We start from the raw sequence: 26739 nt of genomic DNA on the forward strand, positions 1-26739 counted from the left end.
GTTCCTCCCGAAGATAGTGAAGATATCTAGGACCACTCGTAGCGATTTCTGGGGAGAGGCGAGATGTCGACAGCATAGAGTGAGATTCGATCCGCCCACCCCTCAGACCACCTAAGGCCCCTGATGGAGGGGCCCGGACGTATCCATGCCGCCACTGGCTCGAGGGAAAGGGCGAAGAGAAGCAGTGAGAGGGGGCACCCCTGCCGCGTCCCCCTGCCTAGGGTGAAGACCTCCGAGACTTTGTTGTTCACAACGACTTGGTTCACCCATCCAATAAATTGGGGGCAAAAGCCCAACTTCTTGAGAACTGCCATCAGATATGCCCATTCTAGGGTATCAAACGCCATTGTGGCGTCTAGCGAGACCACTATCGCGTCTTCCTGAATGGTGGCCGGCCGCCCCAGCACCCCATGTAGTGTTCTCAAATTGAGAGCCGTGTTACGGTGGGGCATGAAGCCCGATTGGTCGGGGTGGACCAGTTTGTCTATAACCTGTCTCAGTCGGTTCGCCAATAGCTTGGCCAGAATTTTGGGCTCCGCATTGAGGAGGGATATAGGTCTATAGGAGGAGCATTTGACTTTCAGTTTCCATCCTTTATGTATGGTTACCAGAGTGGTGATACGTAGGTCACCGGGTAGTATGCAGAGTTCTTTCCAGTCTTTGAACATTCTCCTAAGATACGGAGCTAGTTTGTCAGGTCTGAGTTTGTAAAGCTCTATGGGGAGCCCATTGGGGCCCAGGGCTTTTCCAGGACGAAGGTCCCTTATTGCTGGAGCAAGTTTGTCGTCTGTCCACACGCTGTCCAAAGCTTCTTTGTCGGAATCAGTGAGGACAGGCAGCCGGATGTCCAACAATAGTGCGGAGGAATCCTCCTCCTGTAGTTCTGAGCCACACTGATAAACCTGCTGGAAATGGTGAGCAAATTTAAGCACTATATCATGGGGTTCCGTAAGGACTGTACCAACACTGCTCTTGAGCTCCGTCACCAGCCTTTTTGTCCGTTCTTTCTTGTCTAGCCAAGCGATTAGCTTGCGGGCTTTGTCTCCTTGGTCATATAGACGACCATCTCTGTCTCTAGCGAGTATTTTGGCTTCTTCCGTAGCAACTGCTTTGTATTCGGCCGCCTTGAGTTGTAGGCTGTGCAGCGCCGCCTGATCATCCCAGTCTTTCGCCGCCTCCTCGAGGCAGAGGAGGTCGTGCTGAATTCGAGCTGCCTCCTTCGCTCTTTCTCTGCGCAGTCCGGCTATGGCCGAGAGGGTGTGTCCCCTAGTGAGCGAGGGTGGTAGGAGAGTCGAACGTTCCTTCGCTTTCTAGGAAGTAGTGGTCGAAAGTGCGGATGAGTGTGGTTTTGACTTTAGGATTGCGGAGATACCATGGGTTGATAGGTGCTACACAACCCACCCTTTTATCTCCAATTGTCAGGTGTATCCACAAGGGGGAGTGATCTGAGATGTCTCTTGCCAAATAACGAATTTCTTGAATGGTCGTGGTTTTGTGTACGGGCATAAGTACATCATCGATCCTGGAAAAGGTGTGGTGTGGTCCTGAAAAGAACGTATATTGCCGGAGGCCAGGGTGGCGCATCCGCCAGAGGTCTGTGAGGCCAAATGCCTCGAGGAATTTTGAGAGCCAATTGATCCCTCTGGTGATATCTCGTGATGGGCTTTGGTCATATTGTCCACATACTACTGCGTTGAAGCCCCCCCAGCACTAAATGTCCTTCAGGAAGGGAGATTATAAATGTGCCGAGGTCCTTGTAGGATTGGGTCTGGAGACCTGCTGGAATGTAAACTGTTAGTAATGTGAGAGTTTGCCCCTCCCACTGTCTCGAGACCGCCGCGTAGCGGCCCAGGGGATCAGTCCATGTGTGTTTTATGCTGAAAGGAAACGTATGTTTAAGGAGGATGCCCACCCCTCGTGAGCAGGTGGTAAAGCCAGCGTGCGCCACTATTGTGTACCCCCATCTGTTTAGCGTCTTACAGGTGTTACCAATGAGGTGTGTCTCTTGAAGTAAGGCAACATTTGGAGCTTGACGTTTTATGTATTGAAGAACAATACCTCGTTTTACCTTGTCCCCCAACCCGTTAACATTCCAACTAAGGAGCTTTAGACTCTTGTCCCACCGCATACTCATCGTTACATGCATAATTAATACCACGGTCCTGAAACATGTGACCCAGCCAATGTAGCAAAGTGTCATTTATGTGTGACCAGAAACTGCCCCCCTCCCCCTACCCCCCAACAACCCTGAAAAAAACTCAAGGTGAAACAAAACACATTATCCCCTTGAAACCAACCCCCCCCCCCCTGCTACCCTGCTACATAGGTGTAAAACTACCCACATCCCCAACAAGCAGAGCGCCTATCACCCCAATAACAGATCAACAGTTGCGGGGAAAAACTGAACTAGCACTGACTCCGGCCTGCCCCCACCCATCTGTGGAGAGTGTCAGTGTGTGGACCCATCAGTCTCACAGGGCCAGCCCCTCCTGACATATTCCTCACCCCCTGCAGTATAGACAGGTCTTATACATTACAGTTTGCTGGGGCAGATCTCACCGGTCGACACCTTTGGTAGGTCCTTTTAGTCTCTGTTGGTCACCTGCATCACCGGACTGCTAGACTGTGATCTCCAGGATTGCCGACTCCTCTTGTCCGAGTCCGACCTGCCACCAGCCGAGCCCGGTGAATGGGTGCGGGTGGCTCTCCAGTTGCCTCCTCCGGTCGCTTCCGATCTCCGCGCAGACGCCTTGTCCAGCCATGTTTGCACCTCCTCTGGGGTAGTGAAGAACAACGATTTCCCATCTGCGATGATTTTGAGCTTTGCAGGGGAAGAACATCATGTACTGGATTCCTCTGTCCCGCAGTGCCCTCTTGATCCCATCAAAGGAGCGTCGCTCCTGCTGAACTTTTGAGTGTGAAGTCTGGGAAGAAGCGCACCATGGTGTTTTCGTAGCGTAGATCCCCTTGTAGCCTAGCCGCTTGCAGTATGGCGTCGCAGTCCCTATAGTTGAGGATTTTTGCTATGATAGTCCTAGGAGCCGCCCGGGCTGTGGTCGCGTGATCGGCGCCCAGTGCGCTCTCTACATCGTGAAGAGGGAGGAGAGCCGCTTTGGTTTAAGATGATTGAGGAATAGATCTTCCAGGAAGAGGTCAACACTCGGTCCCTCCGATCCTTCCGGAACCCCCACCACTCTTATGTTGTTACGGCGAGCCCCCCCCCCTTTCCTGGTCTTCGAGTTTGAGGGCCATTTGGCGGTGTTGGTGCTTGAGCTGCTGGATCCGTTCTTCCATTTTCTTTGTGGAGGCCTGAAGCTCCCGGACGCTCGTTTCATTCGCCTTGACTCTGCCTGCGGTTTTGTTCACGTCGGCCCTTATCACGTTCATCTCTATGGTGACCTTGTCGATTTTGGTCTCAAGTGTGGCTCCTAGCCCCTGGATGGCCGCCATTATGGAGCTGAGGGAGGGCTCGTTGTCTCCTGCCTCTCCACCCCGGGCTCCGTCATCAGGAGGAGCCTGCTTTGCGACTGCGTATTTGTCCAGTTTATTCTAGAAATTCGTCTGCAGCACTGCACCACCCTTGGGCTTCAGGTTAGGTGTGCGCGTGCTGCGAGCCGCTGGCCGGCGGGAGAATTTCGGTATGTTCGGTCCCCGGAATGCAGATCTCGGGTACAGTCTGTTCCTCTGCGTGTCAGAGGTGCAATAGTTGCCAGCGCTCCGGCCTTGCCAGGCGGCCTCAGATTCCTGTTGTTATTAGAGGAAGCGCCTCCACCCCACAACTGCCCCCGAGCGTGAGGAGTGAGGGGGAAGATTCCCTGCCTGTCGCCGGGGCACCACCTTTTGTTTCTCAGGGACAGTCTGCTTCCCTGCCTGCCAGCGGCGCAGCAGCTGCCAACACTCCGACCCTGCCAGGCGGCCTCAGGCCCCTGATCTTATTAGAGGAAGAACTTTCACCCCACAACCGTTCCTGAGCGTAAGGAGCGAGGGGGGGAGGGGGAAGGCTCCCTGCACGTCGCCGGGACACCGCCTTTTATTTTTCCGCTGAATGCCCCTATTGCCGTCGGCTGGTCCCGCACCAGACAGTCCTCTGGCGTTCTACAAGCGCAGCTTCCTACACTGGCGTAGCGGCCCTGTGCGGCTAGAGAGCTTTCACTACCTTTGTTATGGGCAGTGCGCGCCAAAAGGAGTCTCACCCTCGTTGGCGCGAGGTGCAGGGGCCCCCAATACCAGTGCGCGGGACAACCAGCTTTCTCGTTGCTTCTTCTCCGTATTCCAGCGGCGGTGCACCCTCGGATCTCTCCTCTGCTCCGAGGAGTCAATGTCAGTCCGTTTGTAGGGGAAGGGGAGTGGATCGAAGGCCCGCCGTCCCAGTCCCACCTTCTGAGAATGGCGAGCCGCTACAACGTGGAGCAGAGTGGAGTCCTCCAACCGCTGTCCTCCCCCGGGGTCACTACAGTACGGTGCGCAACATCCAGGGGCATCAGGTCTCAGATTTCCGCCCCCGCCGCGATCGCCGAGGCCCGGACGGACCTCATGGCATACGATGGCAATCTGCCGGTCGTGGCCAAGGGAGTGGGGGGGGCCCGTAATCTGATCGGAAGCACGTTGGTTCGGACCGCCACCGGGCAGTCAGCCACCTCGGGTCTGGAAGGGGGTGGGTCCGCAATCCACGCACGGCTGCTGCACAGGCCCCTTCCAGTGCTTCTTACAAAGCTTAGGGTCCGCCATCAGGAAGCATTATTACGTTTAGGACCGGATTTTTGCAGTGGCTCGGCCAGGTGGCGTTCCGACAGCGTCGTCGGTTTTTTGGGGCCCACAGCTAAAGGATTTGGGGCGGATTTCAGGGGTTTAGGGCACGGCCCCGATGGAGCTCTTCCCTCAGGTGGCCATCTTCGCCAGCGCCAGGCCACGCCCTATGTGACCGCACTTTTAAGGACTGCTGAGCATTAGCTGACATGCTGACTCAACATTACGGTCTGTATAGGGAGTATAGCAACTGTATTTTCATCAATGTGGTGCAGAATTTTACAGTTGTTGTATTATTAATGCAATATAGGAGGTGAAGGTACAACACAAACATGTGCTGGCACAATCTATTATACAGTGAAAAAGGAAATGTCCAAAAGGAATAAAGTCAAGAGTAGAGGAAAAGAGGATATACAGAGAGAAGAGTAACAACAACAAACCCAACCCCCGCAAAAAAACCTGACTGCCCACCTAAATCCACCTATCATTAACAAACGGGAGGGGGGGGGTAGAGCATCACAAGATGTCGGACGATGATAACTGACAGATAAACAATACGTTTCTACCTTAAAGGTTTAAAGATCATAGCGCTTGGATGTTTCATGGGTTTAGTAGAGCCCAGTTGAAGAGATTGTTGACAGAACTCTGTGTGCCCTTTCTATTTCAAAGTCTTTGTGAAGGATATGTTTAGTGTACGAGGAATGCAACCTTCAAGGAATTCAACACATGGATTGGTGAGTCTTCCACCCCTGCTGGAAGGCCACATATCCTTAGGTTACCTCTGCGATTTCAGTTTCCTAGGTCTGAGACCGCATTGCATAGGAGAGTCACTTTTGCATTAATCACTTCCAAGATTTTTTGTGCTTTTGATTTATTATCTTCCAAGCAACTAATGTGAGATTCAGCTTCTGTGATTCACCTAACCAGGTTTCTGAAGTCCGTCCAGAGGCCCTGGATATCTAGTTGTATGAGATCCGCATTTGTCTTTGTAGATTGGGCTACACGTACAGGAGACAGGGTTGCCAGCAGTAGAATGAAAAAAGCATTTATCAATATGAAATATACATGGTAATATACAACACATAGCTGCAAGGCCCCTGGCACCAAGGTAATATTCATAAGTCTCTCCAATGCTGCATAAATTACCGCTATAACATTGTGCTTTAAATATATTTTAGAAACTGAACCCTTTTTCTCCTAACATCTGCTTAGGAGTTCTGAAAATATGCATATTTATGTCCAAATACAGGCTTGTCAGCAAAGCAAAAACTTCTAATTTAGTCGAGTGGGTGAACACAAAAGAGCTAAATGTAAGTAGCTGAAGAGCTACCAGTAGCTCACGAGCTCCTTGTTAGAAAGGCCTGGTCTTAGCTATCCTTTTTGCCACCTTGCTAAGAAACTATTCCTCAGGATAGAACGTTGTCCTATCCAGTCACGAAAGGAGGGATTAATAAGCCGTTAAACCAGATTTTTACCTGCAATCATCGAATGTTGATCCTGGAGAGGACAATGCAAGACGTTTGCGTAGTTCATCACGCTCACGAGTTACTTGACGGAGTTGAACCAAGATGGTTTCAAGCTTCTCGCTCATCTGCCTTTGGTCTATGATTGCCGGTGGTGGAGAGGATTCTTTTCCAACTGTACCTGGTGAAAAAGTAGTATGGGAATTACTAAATCTTTAACGGATTGACTCAGAATTTATAAAAGATGCTTGGTTATCCAAGTCTCAATTTATTCTTCATTTCACAAAAACATTGTATAATGCAACCTTCACACTGACAGAAGGAGCTTCATCCTCCCAATACTGTAACTAATGCTTTAAAGAGTACAACTTCCCAAAACACTCTGGTATCCAAAAGGGATCAAAGGGTTAATATTATTTATTTTTCTTATTTGAATCACGACACGCTACAGAAGTTTGGAAACAGACTTCCGCGCATATGCCCTTTTAATACAACCACTTCAAATCCTAGCATTGTGCTTTCAAAGCAATAATTTAATTCCATGGAGATTGTTCTGAAAAAAATTATTTTAACTTAAGTAAAAGCCATTTAAATACTATTTGTGGCACCAACAGCAAAGACCGGTCAACAATATTACCTGCAAACTACAGGCGAGAACAAATTAACAAAGAGGCCCTCTTGAACACCAGTAGTCGTTTGCAAGTAAGGAGATTATATCATCTGTCAAAGATGCTGCTCTAGGGAAGCAATAAGGGAAAGATGAGTGGGTGCATCTACATCCCCATCTCATATTACTCGCTAGCCTACAACAAGGAACAAGCATTGGCATAGCCAATAGGTCTTGCCTTTGGGACCTTATAAGTGTTTAGCTATGCAACAGTTGCATAACTAAATACTTTTAAGGTCCCAAAAGCGAGACCTATTGGCTATGCAAAGCGGCCGTGCAGCCGCGAAAGTGAAAGTGATTGCGAGCACGATCAAACATCAAAGCGGCCCTTTTTTGAGCCCTCTCAATAAGTCTCGCCAGACCAGCACATGCCCTGGGTCAGGCGAGACCTAAAAAGCGTTACTGGAAATGAAAGGACCCCTATCAATGACATTCCCAGTCACAATTCAGAATAAACACAGAAGAATAATTAGTATTAGGGAAGTCACTACTACAATGCAGTTGTTTGATCTCCTCAGATCTACTACGATGAGAAAATAGGATTGACTGGATTAAACCCAACCTCAATGTCTCTGCACCACCCAAACAAGTCATTTATCTTGTTGATAGACAACAGAGATCATATCTCGGCCACTATACAAGGCAACAAGGATTGGCTATTTCTATAAGTCTGGCTTTAAAGGAATGTTGTATGGTAATGTGAAGTACTACAAGTTACTGGCATGGGAGTAGATTTGCATTGGTGTGGAAGCAAATAACTGGAGAATACGATTGGTGTTGATTACAAGGTCGAGCATCTCGTGTGGTCTAACCAGTCCTAAACATCAATGTAGTTTAATGACTGCCCTTATTCCATCTGTGCTGCTGCCAGATGGAAAGCAGTTCTAGTTATCTAAGACACTTCAATTGCATTATGCGATGTGTGCCTGGCAAGTACAAGCTGGATAAATATATAACATTATCACACCTATGTGGAGGTCAAGCACGTTTTGTGGAAGCACACAACTTCTGCCAAATCAAAATATGTACTACTGGCTCCCAACATGTGGGCGGAGCCACAGCCCCTCTCTACTGATACTCAATGTTCTGGTGACAGCTGGTCTGTCAAGCCAGACCATAAAAATGAATCCTTGCTAAGGTGTGACATTCTTCTCTATGAACAAACTCTAACAATTGGGTATTCTTGCCTGGCTATAATTCTTCAGTAGAAATGTCATCTAAGCAATCGCATGCACTCATGTTACTCTACCTGACCTACATCTAGTTAACACCATTTTGTGTGCACAAATATAGGAAGGAATGGTCTTTTGGAAGACAAAGTTAAAAGGTAAAGTTATTAAAATGTCTCCTGCCATATAGAAAAGACATAGGGTAAAAGGTACAACATTCTACAGAAAAGCAAAATTATTACTATATATTCAGTTATGCAGATAATTCCGATCTACCTAATCCCCAAGTGACAGACTGGATCTAGAAATGTTTTTAGCAGTACTAAGTTACTGCACTACATTGATAAAGGGGCTGGAGAGACCAGATATGACTAGTCAAACTGAGCTGAGAGTTACTACATATTTATAAGTGAAAATGCATTGCTGTGTCCCAATATAAGGCAGGCATAAGGAGGTATTTTGTACCCTTCATAGTATTACTCGAAAATGCTATTGGGGGGTGTGGCCTGGAGGGGAATGGAGTAGGATGTATCCTGCTTGCTCTCCCGTAGCCCGGGATCCATCCATCGCCATCCACCGCCAACAACATGACAAAAACACCTTGTTGCTGACAAGGGAGTGCCCAGCAAATGGACTGACAGCAGAGGGAGCCATGAGATACCGAACGCTACAGACACCGCACTGTATCGGGGCTGGGGGCCCCTCCAGCATACCCTGGGCGCCATCTTGTTTGGAGGCCTGCAGCACACATCATGGGGAGTAGGCCTGCTGCTACATACCGGTTTAGCACCATACCCGTGGGCGAGGACGCTGACCCCGCTTAGACGGTGACCTGGACTACGATGCTGGGCATCGCAACACAGAAGGAATTGGCAGCGGACCGAGGCAGTGGGGGTGCGCCCCCGGGCGAGTTAGCTGATAGTCCCTACGCCCCCCTCTCCCCTCCCTGCCGAAGCTAGACAGCCGTTGCCCTTGCCCATGACTCCAAGTGGTGCTCAGGGATGTGGAATTCCTATAGCCCAACCCCTGTGACATATTGTTTGGGATCAAGAGCAACAAGTTCTCATGTGTATTTTGCCCTTGAGACAAGTAGGCCCACCCCCCTGCAGCACAAACCCTTTGGATGCCAGTTTACAGTACCAAATTATCGATCAGGTAAGGGAGTGAAGGTAATATTTTTATCCATATGTTAATGCTGTTCAAACTTGTATTTACGGTTTATTAACTGAAAGCCTTTATTATTAGGGTGAGCGCTCTAAGTAAATGTTATAAGCTCTGACTGCACTACTAACAGTGAAAACATGTGTACACATTTTTACACTGGAACCAAAGTTTAGCAACATGAGGCTATGTATAATGCTCCCAGAATGCTCTCTGATTTGATGCAAATACTTGCAGAAGCTTGAAGAACGTGTTACTTACCTTCGGTAACGATGTATCTGGTAGAGAGACAGTCTAGCCTCAGATTCCTTAACTTATAATATCCCCAGGCATCAGACTGGACCTGGAAAACTTTTCCCCAACAGTGATAGCAGCGATAGACTACCCAATACGGAAAGGCGCTGCAACCTTCAGGAAAAAAGCTATCTTAGTCCTTAACACTGGCTTGTCTGGGAATGTGTACGGCTGCTGGACAGAGAGTGCTTGCGAAGGGCTGAAGTGATCGCAATGAGGAACAAATTTTCAATGTGAGAAACCTCAGAGGGCAATTGTACACTGGCTCGCATGGGATGCACATCAGGAATGTGAATACTAGATTGAGGTCCCACTGAAGTATCACAGAGTTTTGGCGGGAACACTTGGGGCAGCCCTTTTAAAATAACACATCACAACAGGTGATTTAAACAGAGATGGCTGATCGGGAAATCGTACAAATGCAGATAATGAATATGCTACTTACCAGTATGCATCTGTTCTTGGCATGTAGGGCTGCTGACATTCATATCTGTGCATAGATCGCCGCCTAGTGTTGGGTCCGGATGTTTGCACGTTGTTGTCCTGGAAGAGTCTTCGAAGTATCCTGGGATAGGTGACTCCTCCCCTGGACTACAGTGCGCATGGGCATCCTCTCCATCCTCAGATTGTTTTTCGCCATTGTGGCAGTGATGGAGTAGATACAGAAAGTGATGACCATGCTTACAGTAATTCTGAGAGCTGCAGCTGCTACAGGCGCCGGGGAGGAGGGAGGGCGATATGAATGTCAGCAGCCCTACATGCCAAGAACTGATGCATACTGGTAAGTAGCATATTCAGTTCGAGGCATGTGGGCTGCTGAATTCATATCTGTGCATAGAATACATAGCAGTGCCCTCTATTAGCGGCGGCTACCAGTGCCAGCTGCAGCGGTCTGAAAAAGAGTTTTGAGAACAGCCTGTCCTACAGCTGCCTGCTGTTTTGATTGCACATCTACACAATAGTGTTTGGTAAATGTATGTGTAGTGGACCAGGTGGCTGCTCTACATATATCATGCAAAGGAATGTTTCCTAGGAAAGCCATGGAAGCCCCTAACTTACGTGTTGAGTGGGCTCGTGGGGGAATCGTTAATGTGCGTTTAGCCTTTTGATAGCAAATTTGAATACATTTAACGATCCATCTGGCTATACCTGCTTTGGAGATAGCGTTAACTTTGTGGTGTGGGGCAAAGGCAACGAAAAGTTGTTTTGTTTTTCGAAAGACTTTAGTCCTGTCGATATCGTACATGAGGGCCCTCTTTACATCTAGTGTATGGAGTGCTCTTTCTGCGACAGTTTGTGGGTTTTGAAAGAAAACAGGCAGTTCAATAGTTTGGTTTATGTGGAACTGCGATATCACCTTGGGCATGAATTTGGGGTTGGTACGTAGTACGACCCTGTTTGTGTGAACCTGTATGAATGGCTCTTGAACGGTTAGTGCCTGGAGTTCACTAACTCTTCTCAAAGAAGTGATTGCTACTAGGAAAGCTACTTTCCAGGTGAGGAATTGAATCTCGCATGAGTGCAGAGGTTCGAAGGGTGGACCCATCAGGCGTGTGAGGACCAAGTTGAGGTTCCACATCGGAGCCGGTGGGTGGCTTGGAGGAATTACTCGTTTGAGTCCTTCCAAGAATGCTTTTATGGCCGGCACTCTGAATAAAGAGAGGTGCTGCCTGTTCTGGAGATAGGCTGATATTGCGGTCAAATGGACACGTATAGAGGTGTATGCCAGATTGCATCGGTATAGGTGTAAGAGGTAACAGATTATGTTTTGGATGGATGCGTCTAGCGGGTTTATGTCATTAGTATTGCAATAAATGACGAATCTTTTCCATTTGGCTGCATAGCAAGCTCTGGTAGTGGGTCTCCTGGCCTCCTTAATGATGTCCATACAGTCAGGTGGCAGGTTAAGGTAGCCAAATTCTAGGACTTCAGGAGCCAGATTGCCAGGTTCAGCTGTTGCGGATCTGGGTGCTGAATCTCTCCACGGTTCTGCGTCAAATGCGCGGGTTTGATCCGCAGCCTTTGATGCGGCACCACGGAAAGTTCGAGAAAGGTGGTGTACCATGGTTGGCGTGCCCACGTTGGAGCAACCAGGACGAGCGTCAGTGAGTGTTGTCTGAGTTTGCGTGCCACCAGCGGTATCAATGGTGCTGGGGGAAAAGCGTACGCAAATCTGCCGGACCAGTTCATCCATATCGCATTGCCCTGCGACTGCGGATGTGGGAACCTGGAGGCAAAGCTTTGGCATTTTGCGTTTTCGCTTGTGGCGAAGAGGTCTATCTCTGGATGACCCCACCGCTGGAAGTACGGTTGGAGTACTGATGGGTGGCAGCTCCCACTCGTGCATCTGGTGGCTGTGTCTGCTGAGCAGATCCGCCATCTGGTTGTCCTTGCCGGGGAGGTGTTCCGCCATGAGGAACATGTTCCTCTGAATGGCCCACTTCCACATGCTCTGAGCCAGATGAGACAACTGTGGAGAGTGTGTTCCTCCCTGTTTCTGTATGTAGTACATGGCGGTCATGTTGTCCGTCCGGATCAACACGACTTTGTTGCACAATTGTACTTTGAACGCTTTCATAGCCAGGAAGATTGCCATCAGTTCTAGAAGGTTGATGTGCATCTTCTTTTGTTGTTTTGTCCATAGTCCCTGCACTGTGTAGTTGAGTACATGAGCTCCCCATCCCTGGAGAGACGCGTCCTCTGTCAGTATTATTTGTGGAACTGGCTCTTGGAACGGTCGGCCCTTGCAAAGGTTGTGTGGATTCCACCAATGCAGAGAGTTGTATGCCCGACCGCTCACCAACACTAGGTCTTTTAGTTGCCCTTGAGCCTGATTCCATTGACGTGCTAAGCACTCCTGAAGCGGGCGCATATGTAGTCTCGCGTGTGGGACTATAAAAATGCAGGAGGCCATCATGCCTATCAACTGCATAAACACTCGCGCGGGAAGGGAGTGTTGGGGTTTGAACTTTGAAATCAGCATTTGCATGCTGTCGATTCTCACTAAATTTGGCTGAGCTGTGGCCGCCAGAGTGTCTATGGTCGCACCTAGGTACTGTTGTACGTGTGCGGGTTGGAGGTGTGATTTTGGGTAATTTAGTGAGAACCCCAGACTGTGAAGAAGGTGAATGGTGCGGGACATGTGGTTGGCACATTGCTGGGCTGACTTTGCCTGAACAAGCCAGTCGTCCAGGTAGGGGTAGACATGAATGTGTTGCCTCCGTAGATGTGCAGCCACCGTAGCTAGGCACTTTGTGAAAACCCTGGGCGCCGTTGTCACGCCGAAGGGAAGAACCTTGAATTGGTAGTGCTGCCCTTGAATAGTGAACCTGAGATATTTCCTGTGTGATGGGTGAATGGGTATGTGGAAATACGCATCTTTGAGGTCTAGTGTGGCCAGGAAGTCTCCCTGTTTGAGCAGTGGGAGGACTTGTTGCAGGGTGAGCATGTGGAAATGCTCCGAAAGAATATAGCGGTTGAGGGGTCTCAGGTCTAGTATAGGTCTGAGTGACCCGTCCTTTTTTGGTATTAGAAAGTACAGGGAGTACACCCCTGTACCTTGCTCGTGGACGGGTACGACCTCTATTGCGCCTTTTTGCATCATGCTTAGCACTTCCTGCTGTAATAGCGCTAAGTGCTCTGAGGACATAGGACGGTGTTTTGGGGGTATTGTGGGTGGAGTAGAGGTTAATTCTAGGCAGTAACCGTGTTTGATAATATCTTTGACCCACCTGTCCGTGGTGATGGAGTTCCACGTGGCCAGGAACTTTTGCAACCTTCCCCCGACAGGTGTTGTGTGGTCGGGAGGAAGGGAGAGGGCGTCACTGTTTGTTCTTGGGAGAGCATCTGGTATTGCCGTATCCGCGTCCTCTGCCCTTTGTGCTTGAACCACGATATCCACCCCTGGTGTTTTTATCGTAGGTACTTTGGGTGTTGCGCTTGTTGTAGGTTTGCTGTGACCCCTGTCCTCTACCTGCTCCTCTATTGCCGGGGCGACGAAAGGAGCCACTCCGAAAGGTCTGCGTTTGGAGAGCCCCCATGGACTTTGCAGTGTCTGTGTCCTTTTTTATTTTTTCTAGTGTGGTGTCAACCTCTGGCCCGAATAAGTAGTCTGGGTTGACCGGCTGGTTGAGGATGTTATTTTGCACCTCAGGTTTGAATCCGGAGATTCGTAACCAGGCGTGTCGTCGTAACATGACGCTAGTGTTTATGGCTCTGGCAGCTGTATCAGCGGCATCCAGTGCACACTTGATGGATGCGTTTGTGAGGAGTTGTCCCTCTATGATGAGGATCTCTGCTCCCTCTTTGTATTGGTCAGGGAGATGTTGTAGTAATGTTTCTAGTGTGTCATAATGCGCTCGGTCGTAGCGAGCCAGGAGCGCCTGAGTATTGGCAATACGCCATATGTTAGCTGCTTGGGCTGCAACCCGTTTGCCGGAGGTCTCTAACACCTTGGACTCTTTGTCCGGGGGAGGGGCATCCCCAGTCGTCTGCGAGTGCGCCCGTTTACGAGCATTCGCGACTACTATGGAATCCAGAGGCAACTGTCCTCTAATATAGGTAGGATCCCCAGGCGCTGACCTATATTTTTTGTCGATTCTGGGGTTTATTACTCTGGCCCTGGTGGGTTCTTTGAAAATGTCCTTTGCTGGTTTGAGGACACCTTTCAACATGGGTAGAGTTTTAACATGTCTTTCTGAGGATGCGAAAGTGTCCATGAGAAAATCGTCCTCGATGGTGTCAGAGTGGAGTTGAACACCATGATTGGCCGCAGCACGTTCAATGAGGGCGTTGAATGCGGCAGTGTCCTCTGTGGGAGACGTTTTTGCACCATATAGCTGCGTGTCCTGCGTATCCATAGGTGCGTTTGAGTCCACAGGGTCATCCCAAGCTTGGTCAGGGTCATGTTGGCCTTCAGGGTCCATTTCTCCGGGGTAGGGAACGTGGTCACCTATGTAGTCCTCCAAAACGTCTGTTTCGGAGTGTGTCGGAGAGAAGGACTGTGGCTCTTGGTAAGAGGTGTGGAGAGGCTCGTAAAGAAGTGGTTCCGAATCCACTGGCAGCTTTTTCTTTAGTGGGATCCGGTAGGAGTCCAAAGCTGGCGCGGAAGTTATCTTCCTCTTGTGAAGCATCATTCTGCCTGTTGCGGCATCGATGATGTGTGATGGCGACGTCTCCGTAGGAGAGTGTTCTGCAGGTGTGATCCTGGTGTGGGTGACACGTGTTCTGATTTCGAACAGTTTTGGCGCCGTGGATGGTGGCAGGCCAAAAGTGATGTTGGCCGGTGCCGGAGAAGCTTTTTGAGCCTTTTTCGGCTCGGGGCTTGATGTGTCCTGGAGGGCCGCCTTATCTTTGATGCGTTGCAAGGATGCTGAAACTTGCCGCACCTGGAACGCCGACGGTTCTTTGGCGCCGATCGGTTCCGTTGAGGCAGGCGTGGACTTCTTCGGTCCCATGGGGTCATCGAGTCGAGGAGAGGTAGTAGCTGTCGACGGCGTCGATGATTGTGCCTTTGGTGCTGTTTTCGAAGTGGTGTGAGATCCAGCAGCCATTTTGACCTTTGTGGTCGGAGCCGATTGTTTCGGTGCCGGGAGCCGAGGCGGCTTGGCGGTACCGATGTTTTTTTTCCGTGCGTCGGCGCCGACGTCGGCTGCTGCAAGCTCGGCACCGAAGTCCCGTTTGGTGCGGTCGGTGCCGACGGGTTTGGCTGGCGTTGAAGGTGTGGTGGGCTTCGATCCGACCAGTGTGACTTTCAGTTTCGGTTTCTGCTGAACCGATACGGCTTTCGGTTTCGGTTTCGATGAAGGGAAACCAGCCGTTTTGGGTAGTAAAGGCTGCCGCTGAATGTCAGAGGCCGGGCCAGAGGGCGGGGCCGAATGGATGCGGGATAGGTCTTGGGTAAGGCCCGAAGGCGATCCCTCGACCGGAGCCACAGACTGACGCACTGGGATATCCACAGTCTGTTCGGGTAGGCCTTGCTCGTCACCGGAGCTACTCTCTTCGGCCCCTAAGGCCTCATTGTAGTCTCCTACCTCGGTGTCGGCTTCGTCTCTGTGAAAGAGTTGTTCTTCGACGTCTTCCGATCCGGAGTCGTGTTCGGAAGCGGGGCTGGAGGGTAGGTTCTCCACGGCTTGCACATCTTCGTCCTCGGCGTTGAAGATGTCAGTCGGTGCCGCTTGCTGCGCTTCGAGCCTCGCTGCTCGACGATTCCGGAGAGTCTTCTTGGATCGGAATCGGGCACAGGCCATACATGTGGACTCGTCGTGATCCGGTGAAAGGCATTTGTTGCACACCGGGTGGACATCGACATGGGGATATTTCGCATTGCATACGGGGCACCGCTTGAAGGGCGTCCTCGATTCCATCGTCGATGTCGGGTCGATGGTCGAGTATGATGCGAAAAAGTTGGTCTGGAAGTTAGTATAACTAACAAATAACTATCGATACCGATCGGGAACAGTACCGACGCGAACTAAAGGCCTTTTGGCCTGTAAAAAGTTTTTCCTAACTTGAGTCAAGATAAGCACATCCGAACCCAATGGCGGAAAAAAACAATCTGAGGATGGAGAGGATGCCCATGCGCACTGTAGTCCAGGGGAGGAGTCACCTATCCCAGGATACTTCGAAGACTCTTCCAGGACAACAACGTGCAAACATCCGGACCCAACACTAGGCGGCGATCTATGCACAGATATGAATTCAGCAGCCCACATGCCTCGAACATCAGACAACATAAAATTGTTACGCACAAAAGGAGATGATAGACAGAGCGCTGAAACTTTTCATACAATCAACCCCAGTCACAATAAGAGCTGGGTTGAATTCATCATTGTTCTTTATCTCACTTTGCAACCCGAGTTGACAGGGTATGCCCAGACGTGGGTACCCTGCTCACTTTGCCACTGGATTCAAGCTAGCCTGGCCGATGAGGAGTGGTAACCCATAACCAGTGAATCAAAAGGGAAGGGGGGGGGACCAGGAGCTGGTTGTGGTCCAATGACCCATAACCAGTCCCAGGATGCTCGTTTCCGGTCCAGAGAAGACTCAGCTTGGCAGTTCAGGCTGGAATGTTCCCATGAGAAACAGGGTCAAGACTGATTTGCATATGACTGGGTTTGAACTGGGGTGGAGAAGTGAGCTAAAGAACGATGATCCCCACCTCTCCCAGAAGACCTTCCCAACCCAGCATCAATGCGCCCATCAAGACCTTCAGCTCTGGGTGAAATACAGAGGAAGTCCATTACTGGTCAAATAGAGGTCTAGCAGCCACCACTGGATATCTGTTGCAGTCTTCTCCGACACCGGGCTGGAATCCGAGCGCTTTCCTTGGCGCTTAGCCTACTGAGATGTCAGATCCCAGTTCAGAGCCCGCATTTGCCATCGGACATGGTCCACCAGCAAGATGCAGGATACCAAGAATCCTCACAGCTGCTCTCACGGAAACCCAGGTCAAAAGGTCGAGACATCGGTATAATGGACGTAAAGTCCTGCACTTATTGAGGTGGAAGGAAGGCTGGGAACAGCACCGTGTACAGGACGGCTTGGATAAATGGGAGCCTCTGTGAATGTCAGATGCGACCTTGGCACTCTGATGGAAAATCGCTGAGATGTCATACAACACAGCCCACGCAAAGTACCAGTCACTGAGTGCTTGGGACTTAAGGTAACAGTATCAAAAGTATGCAGGATGACCAACAGGCAGCCCAGCAGATATAAGCTGGTGGAACACCTCTGCTGAGAGCAACAGATGCCAAAGTCCTAAAGGTGAGGACACAAATAACCTTTGGAGGGTCTTTCTTGGAAAAAACATAGCAGATCTTGTTACAGAGGATGACCCAACTGGAAATGGTATAACAGGCCACTTTCTTGCATATCTTGGCTGCAACGAAGTCCACAAAAAGCTCATAACCTACTCCATTCTGACAAGTGTGGTCTATGTACTAGGATACTGCATATTAAGCAACTTCTCAAACTCATTGGCAGATGAAAAGACAGGAACAAAAATGGAAGAGTGATAGAATGAGCCATATGACAAGCAGATACCACTTTTAGAAGAAAAGATGGGCAGAACCAATGTATCCAGTAGAAATCAGTGAAAAATGGTCGATCCAAAACAGCATTAAGTTCACAACTCTACATACTCAAGTCACTGGCACTAGATAGGCAGGTTTCAAACTTAGAACTGTAAGCAGGGAGCTGTGAATTAGTTCAAATGGGGATGAAAGAAGTAAACACAAGATTCAGTTCCCACTGAGAAACCGCAAACGGAGTGAGAGAAAACAAATAAAGCAAACATTTCAGAAAACATGCAAATTAAACAAAGGAGGTTGGTCAGGAAGGCACATGAAGGCAGACAGGGCTGCCTAATAGACTATTTCAGAAGCATGACTATGTCTGGATGGGACAAAATAGTCAGAATTATAGAAAACTAGAATGGTGTGATTGAAAAGGATTCAAGCCTTTCAACTTGCACCAGTGAACAAATCTGTTACAGAGTTTTGAATTAATGGCTTTGTAGTGGGATTTCCAAACCACTAAGATGACTACTGCAATCTCAGATGGCAGACACTACTCGATCCCCAAGGTTACAACTGTACTGTCTGGAGACTGGGGAGGGAGGACTCGACCATGCTGTGGCAAGAGCATGTCTAGAAAATGCAGATTAAGAGGAAGCAGATTATGGAGTGGAAACAGATCAGCATACCAGATCCTCCTCGCAGCCTTGGGGGCACAGAACCAACTGTGCTTTAACTTCCCGCAACTTGCACATAACATAATGTTTGACTATAGCAATGGGTCGAGACACGTGAGCCAGAGCTGCTGAATCTGAAGGTAGTCCCGCAGGAACTACTCAAACAAGTATACACCACTTTTTAGGTTGAGCCTACAGCAGAGAATGCGCTGTTGCTCGACTTTTAGTAAGGGGCTTTTCAAAGTCCTACCCACAAGCGTTTCCTGGCCTAAAGCTTGCGTGCATGTGAACGCGCGCAGCCGCCATCTGCCATTTTTATCTCATTAAGCCTTGCTCTGCGTGCACTACCCCCTCACTTCCCCCTCCTTTCTCCCCCTGCCCTTCTCGTCCGGCCGCGTCACTTTTGCAGCCGCGTGGCCAATGCTTGTTTAACACTGTGATTTGCTCTTTTTATACTAATTGATTTAGGCTAATCATAAACCTCTGTTTAATATTTGGTGTTTTATTGCTTGTATAATAACACATTTTATCCTGACCCTGCTGCGCCCTCTAGTGTTCTTCTGTGTGGGTGTGCAGGTGTTGAGGGTCAGTATTGCTTTACAAATGTTCATTGAAATGTTTATTTATCAAAGATTCTCTTTTAGCGATAAAAACATATGGAAATACTCGTGACCTATGTTTTACCATTCATAGCAACATAAAGTGGCCAACTCTGTACTCCAAAAATTCAATACATAAAACGGAAAATGACAGGCAACAATTTGCACTTGCACAGAATATGAGGCAGATTGGCTGAATTTTGATCATACGTCTGAGATGTCCTTTACAAATCAAACTTTGTTGTACCCCTAGTGAGCAGCAGGGACTGGTTGTTTGCAGTCAGGACTTTCCATTGCAAGCGATCCTCCTTAATATGGCAGCCTCCAGTTCCCTATAGAAACTGGTTCTTTCACTTATTTGTGTTTTTAGTCCTTTGCTTTAACAATCTATTTTTTTCCTCCTCTTTCTTCGGTTCCCTTTCCTGTCCTTTGTACCTGTCCCCTCTCCTTTCACCCTGTCATGCTGCCCTTGACTGCTCGTCTTCTTTCCTTTCCGCCCTGCCCCCTCCTCCCTTCCCTGTGCCGTGCCAACCTCCATGCTTTCCTTCCTCCCCCCCCACCTCCACCTCGCCTCCCGCAGATCTTCTGGTGCCCTGGTTGCAGCCTCACCTGGCGAGTATGAGTAACTCTGATCCCGAGGATGACAAGCAGTTCACTAAGTTCACAAGTGCAGTGTGCAGTGCGCATGCTCTCCTGGGTGTGCCCCTGACTCTGGCAGACTCTACCTGGTTCGCTCACACCCCACTGTGTGCTCACATGAGTTTAAAACGCACCTTACAATTCAGTCTTAATCTTCATCATGTTAGAGGCATGTAGAATCAATGTCCTATGTAATCCACCTCACTTCTTCACTGCACGAAATGTGGAGCACGTTATGCCCGTCTAACTACCATCACTGCATGAAATGTGGAGCATTGCATAACTATTTTTTTGCTTCACTTTGTATCTCAAAAACCAAAGAAGTCACTGGCAGTGCAACATTAATCTAGCACCGCATTACGTTTGTTGTAGGTAGTGGTGCATTTTAATGGAGTGACAAAACAGTGAACTCACAGTGTAGGATACTGCCATTGGAAGCCACAGAGACCCCTGCTTATCAAGGGAGATGTTGGAATGAACTGAGCTTATTTCAGTAAACCCATCACCCCAGGAATGGAGGATTGTTATACCTTTCCTGGGGTACTACAGAGTCTTTTGTGAATTCCTGAAAAGTCAGGAATTTACTGCAAAGATGTAATCTCTGGTATCGAATCTGAAGTTTAAGCTGTGCTCTTTTGTAAGTCGGGTCCTGCATGACTAAATTGAACAGGTATTTACTCCTTTTTCTGTCCCATATATGGCTGCGTGAATTAGTGACCAGTTTCATATTACCACTGATAAAATAAAGGGAATGATTTGAAAATGTTTAGTTATTAGATACTGCAGGGCATAGTCCCATCAACGATTTGCCATACATACTTCTGCCTACGGCTATTCTATTGGCTCACAATGGACCATGCAGAGTGTGAAGCCCACTGTATGAAACTGGGTTGGTGGTTCACTTTGTTTCAAACTAGAATCGACGTAATGTGCTGTTTCTGCAAAGAGCCGCATTGGCTAGTGGGAAGCGTTGCTTTGGCTACATTTTAACTACATGGGCCTGTCTTGATGTATTGTATGAGTTTTATTCACCCATACTCAAGTTGCTGGAAAATAGCTTATATGCTTAACACTATGAAAGAGCAAAAGAGTGCTTACTAACTGGATGGGGAATATGGAAGAGCAAGATGGGGAAAAAAGAAGAAATACACAGCTGATGGGAACAATGCACCACAGCATTGTGGCATCTATCTGATTGCAAAAAAACAAGAATTCCACCTAACTAGTACCGTCTGATATGTTTTAATTTGTATGTATCACAAGTGTACTTTCCCTCCTTTATACCTAAACATAATATCTTATAGAGAGAAAACCAAAACACTAGCTGATGACATTAAAATATTAAAAGAAGAGAAAGAACCTGATCAAAGGCATTTCCAAACTCAAAACGAGCCCTGGCTCGACCACTGTATCATCCTTACAATCTGGTTCCGGCTCTTAAACTTGATCTACAGTTAATATACACCGAACTTTTATGTAGTGGTAAATGATGGGAGTCTCTTTGTGCCTACAATAAATATTCCTTTTGGCAAAACTCAATGGTATTCATTTTATAGCCCTCAGAAGAGCGAAAGGTGGCGTCGACCTGCTGGAACCAGCACGCGAGAAAGATCTCTGGAGCAAGCACATCATTTCACCAGCTTTCCTCCTAGCTAGCTCATTGTGGGTTGCACAGTCCTCATGAGGGATGGAGGAGGGATGGACTAGACATAGAACGTCTCCAGTAAACTGTGCTTCGTTGGTCGAAGTGGCTTTCTCTGCTTGTCGGTGGGGACCAGAGGGTTAAGTTCTCCTTTCAAATCGGTCATGTTAGAGCCGCTAGAACACATAAGAATGGAGATCCAGCTAACCTTGTGAACCAACCCCCTCCTGTTCAAGCTAAGAACTGGTATTTCGTGGCACAGTAACCTATACGAGGATAATCCAAGGATCGCACATGGGGTGCAACTCCTTTGACCCCGCCTTGTGGCTTATATACTTGTCTTTTAACTGGTTTTCTTTTTAGTTTTTTACGTTTTGTTTTATATTTTTTGTAGTGCTTTTTTAAAATACACTTTTTGTAATTGCATCAAGCTCAAACTATGATTAATGTCATATCTTGCGGTACCTCTGATGTTAAGTCATGCAGTGCCATTCCTGTTATCACTTCTGATAACTTGATGTTGGTTAAATAACACCAGTGATTTTTGCTTGCATTTTATATAAGTGAAGTGTTCGCCAGAACAAGCCCTGCCAGGTTACTGTGTAGTCTTAATGGCTGCAAGAAAGAATGCTTACCACCGAACATGTATAAACTACTAAGATTTTAAGCCACCTGCTGGTAAAGCTTTCTTTCTAGGTATAGACATTGATTCATTTTGCTAGTAATAAGATTCTGGATTTACATAAAATTTTTCAACGTTATAAACTGAATGTATGCTTATGGTTTTTGCAAGTTAATGGTGTTTTGTAAGCTTATGCTTGTTCCCCCTCTCAAGCTACTAGTTTTTGAAATGGGATTGTCCAGAGAATGGTGGGGCTCACTTTCCTCAAATCAATTTCCTCAGGGGGTCATTTTTTTCTTCCTTCATCAAAATAGATGAATTAACTGGAAGATTATTTTTGCATTGCTGTGGGTTTGATGCTGATTGGTCTTGACGCATGTTAGGGTTTCCTTTTTAGGTCTCGGCTAGCGAAGGCTGCGCTTGCGCAGTCTTGCTCGCGAACATTAATGTTTTAGGAGTGGGGCTTTAACCCGCCCCTTTTTTTCCCTCTTCTCCATTGGCTGGCCTCTTAAATGCTGGTCAGCCATTGGAGAAGAGCTTTGTCTCTCCAAACAAGCCACGTCTTTTTCGGATTCGGGGGCGTGTTGTTAACTTTCTTTCTCTCCTCTGGACTGTAAACATTCCAGCCAATGGCAAGAGGAGAGAAAGAAAAACACGCCCCCCGAATCCGAAAACGCCGCTGCGTTTCTTCGAGGCATTTCTGCTTGACCTCGGAGAAAGGCGGCGCCGTTCATGGCTGGACGCTCATTTACGGAACAGTTAACCTCTCTTCCTCAGTACCGCCGAAGAGCGTAAACTCAGACACCAATGGGTATGTACAGCAGACACATAACTGCGTCGTATATTGCTCGTTCGCGGGAAACGGACCCTACATCCAGAGTCACCCAGAGATTTGCAGTCATGCACCTGTCGTTTGAGGTCCATTGGTGGATACAGTGCAGACTGCATATAAACTTCCCGTTTCTCTTCCCCTTCTCTACACCTCCATGTCGGTGTTTCCTCCTCCCCCTAGCCCTCCCTCTTCCCCTTCTCATATCACGCTCCCTCCCTCTCCCTCCGCCGGGAGCTGCTGGCTGGGTCGGTGGCTGGGCTCGGCTGGAGGCAGTGCGGGCGGTGAGTCCCCGGGTGCATCCTCGGCCGGATCCCTCCCTGACTGGATCTCAGCCCAAGCCCCGGGTTTGGTCGCTCTAGATCCCCTGCAGCGGCTTCTGAAAACTTTCCCTCTGCTGCTCGTGCGTCGACGCTGCTGCTGCTGTGGGCTCCGTCGACCCCGTCGCCTCTCAGCTGCTCTGAGCGCATCATCTGGTCTCCCAGCTCTGCTCCGCTGGCTGCGGCTCTGATCTGCGCTCCACTGATCTCTACTCTTCTCCTCCGCTGCCTCTGTGTTCTATTCTGTGCTCCTCTCGTCTCTTCTCCTCTGTGCTCTGATCTCTTCTCCTCCGCTGCTTCTGTGCTCTGATCTGGGCTCCTCTGATCTCCACTCTGCTCTTCTGCCTCTTTGCTCTGATCTGCGTTACTCTCATCTCTTCCCCTCTGTGCTCTGATCTGCACTCATCTGACCTCTTCTCCTCTGCTGCGTCTCTTCCTCACTGCTCTGCTCTGCACTCCTCGGATCTCTCCTCCTCTGTTGCCTCTGTGCTCTGATCTGGGCTCCTCTGTGCTCTGATCTGGGCTCCTCTGAACTCTTCTCTGCTGGCTGGTCTCCTCTCTGCTCTGACTTCTTCTCTGGCTTTCTGATCTCTTCTCAACTGATGTCTGATCTCTTCTCCACTGTGACCTGCTCTCCTCTGACCTCTTCTCTTTCTGCTCGTTTGATCTCTACTCATCCTCCCCCTGGTCTCCTCTGCCAAATCTTAACAAGTGATATCTGAAATGTGGCGTCATAATAATGCTTGGAAGTTAGGTTAGTGGTCAAATGCACACTTAGTATATGTGTCTGCAGTGGATGAAGTGGCTGTTTGTGTGTTCATCACATTGCAGTTCACCTATGCACATCTTCCCGACTGTAGCAAGGTATTAACATCAGCACCACATCCAGGCGCACAGCAGCCTCAAATGCAGCAATAATTCACCTCGTATTATTTTTTGCGGAAATGAAAATCATTTACTGTAAAGTGTGGGTTGTAGTTCAAGGCAGTGTGAGTTTTTCTCAGTGGGACAGTATGGTGTTCAGTGGGGGAGACGATGTGGCACTATGACCAGAGCTGCTGAATTTGGAACTGGGGAACCACGTTCAGCCTTAATAACCAGTCCACCAGACGACTCTCCAGTGAGAGCATAATCCCATGCTAGACCTTAGAAGGTTTTGCAAGTCCTTAGAAGCGCTGGTGTCTTAGCACCAGCAGGTGGACCCTAGCACTGGCAAGTCTGGATTAACCTTCAAGGTTTGTCCACCACAATCCATACTGAGTTCACCTCCAGTCTTGCTAGCAGGCCTATGAAGCAACACAGCCAAGAACAACAGTGACTCTGTCATTGAGGTCAGAGGACCCTTGAGAAGGGCCAGCTCTAGGGCAGTGCAACCAGTGTGACCGGGCGCGGACTTTGGGTGGAGACATTATGTTTGAAAGTAAATTAAGGTTTTAAAAGCGCTTGCTGCCTCCTTCCTCGCCTCCAGCAATTTTCGGCAACAATAAAAATGTCCTGATGACTCTGGGGTTTAATGTTCTTCCTACAGAGAGATCGGAGTTTTGGCTAGTGGAAGTTTTGACTCCTGGAAAGGTAGCACATAGGGTTAATGTGCCTGCAGCAAAGAACATGTACCATGCAGATCACAAAGTGCACATAATGTAAATAGGTCAGTGGGCTTCTGCGTGTGTGTGTGTGTGTGTGTGTGTGTGTGTGTGTGTGTAGGTGGCTCTGTGGGTGGCTCTATTTGTGTGTGGGTTGCTCTATGTGAGTGGCTCTGTGGGTGGCTCTGTGTGTGTGGGTGGCTTTGTGTGTGTGGCTCTGTGTGTGGCTGCAAATGCAATAAATCTCGCATTTGAGAGTGATTAAGCTATTGACATTGTAAATAACAATGCCGTTTCTTTAACCCCTTCGGTGCTCATGACGGAACGGTTCCGTCATGAGCCACGGTTGAGCTGTGCTCATGACGGAACCGTTCCGTCATGACCACGCCCGCGCAAGATTCCGTCAGCACAGCGGCGGAATTTGCGCAGCATGGAAGGGGTTAAATGTTTTAAAAACAAAAACAAACAAAAATAATGTCATGAGCAATGCCAATAGCTCTAACTTTAACAATGCCGAGACCGTTGCATTGTAAATGCTTGTTTAATATTTAAGCATTTTCTCGCCATGCCTTTCACACACTGAGGAAAACCCAGAAGAGTAGGTCTTTGCAGGTCTGGATCCAGATCTCTTCTAGTTGTGAGAAATAATTTGTTAACCAATAATGACGGGTCCCTAATAAAGAGAACAGTTTAAGTGACTAAGAACCCCTGATCTATTCCCTTTGTGCTGTGCCTGAAACACAGCAGAAGGTTGTTGTAGGCAATACACACTTTGGTGCTAGTGCAAGTACTTCTGTTGAGTTTATCATTTGGTGGCAGAGTCCTTTTGACTATGAAGTTCAGACAGTTGTAAACAAAGAGCCAGTGGACAAGTCAAGGAATGGCAATTTTCATCGGGTAGCTCTGTAACCAGCAGTCTCCAAGGCAATTCGAATCCACTGAGGAAATGCCTTAGAGCAAACGTCTCATGAATGAGAGGCCCTTGCATACTGCTGCGCCCACTGCTTTTTCTCCATCTTCAAATTTCTTAGCCATGAAACGTCAACTAGCTGCCACAATGGAGTGAAGACTTTCCCTGGCTGCAAACTAACTGCTGGTACCTGTGATACATGCATAGATGTACTTGCAGTCGGCGAGTAGACACTAAGGTAGGATTGACATTTTTACTCCACCTGTTGTCTTTTGTGTACTTTGATAAGCTGTGGAGGCAGTGATATCAAAGAGAAAGCCCAGACTTTCTGATTACAAAGTGAACCTTATCCTTTAATTTTTAGGTCTCGCTGAGTCAGCACGCATGCGCTGCTCGGAGAGACTTTAGAAGGTGAGTTTTCAAAGTGCTGGTAGCTGGCGACAAGCTTGCGCTCACGCGAGTGTGCACACGCGAACCGCCAGCCTTCAGCGCCATCTGTCTTTCCTCTTGCTTGCTCCCTGCCTCCGCCCCTCCCCCGCCTTCGCGCTTACAAGCGTTTGGGATTCTCCCAGTGGGTGCATCTCAGTCAGGCAATATCACGCCCACCTTAAATGCATCTTCCATCGCTGCCTCAACGTGCTTTCTCTTTCCACAAACTCGATGTTTGTGTTCCTTTATTTTGAGATGCTTTTAGTATTACTGTTTTGTGACTTAAGGAACATTAAGGAAATATTACCGTGAAACTGGACAACGTTCACAGTGTTTATTTCTGATCGCAGCAGCTGCTTCATGTCCGTTGCACCATTCAGGGAGTCCTTTTGTTGGCGCTTTCATGAGGACATGATGAGGAAGCTGGAAACTTTTGACACATTCTCTTTAAAAGCACAGCATGTTGGCAACTGCTTAGTCGATTGGACCTATATTGCGCTTTATATCTCAAAGCGCTATGGTGGGTGCAGCAGTTATAACTCATGTAATATGGGGTGCAACTCACAAGGAGGGGGCAGGTTTGAGTGCACATTGGTTGCAATCGAACTATTAAGATGATGGGCTGTGTGTATCCATTATCAGCATTCAGTCTTCGCTAAGTGATCTTGTTTTGTTTTTGTTGTTGTGTCAATGCTTTGCTGCGCCCGTTTGACTTACAACGTGCTTTCTCTTTCTCCAAACTCGATGTTTGTGTTCCTTTATTTTGAGATGCTTTTACTATTACTGTCACACACAACCACAACCACACATACAACCACACACAAACACACAACCACACACACAACCACACACATACCACAACCACACACACAACCAACCACACACACAACCAACCACACACACAACCAACCACACACACAACCAACCACACACACAACCAACCACACACACAACCACACACACAACCACCCAAC

General features: G+C 48.4%; 1 protein-coding gene across 4 annotated transcripts in view; it reads right to left on the minus strand.

The window, feature by feature from the left end:
• Positions 1-26739, minus strand: part of DLG5 (discs large MAGUK scaffold protein 5) — a 1132805-nt gene that overhangs the window by 1014921 nt on the left and 91145 nt on the right. For all 4 annotated transcript variants that reach the window (XM_085608570.1, XM_085608569.1, XM_085608568.1 and 1 more), the window contains exon 3: positions 6222-6390. In XM_085608570.1, the coding sequence (XP_085464696.1) occupies positions 6222-6390 (169 nt within the window). The remainder of the gene's footprint in view (positions 1-6221; positions 6391-26739) is intronic.

Source organism: Triturus cristatus, chromosome 1_2 (assembly GCF_964204655.1).
Source record: "Triturus cristatus chromosome 1_2, aTriCri1.1, whole genome shotgun sequence".
Classification (NCBI taxonomy): Eukaryota; Metazoa; Chordata; class Amphibia; order Caudata; family Salamandridae; genus Triturus; species Triturus cristatus.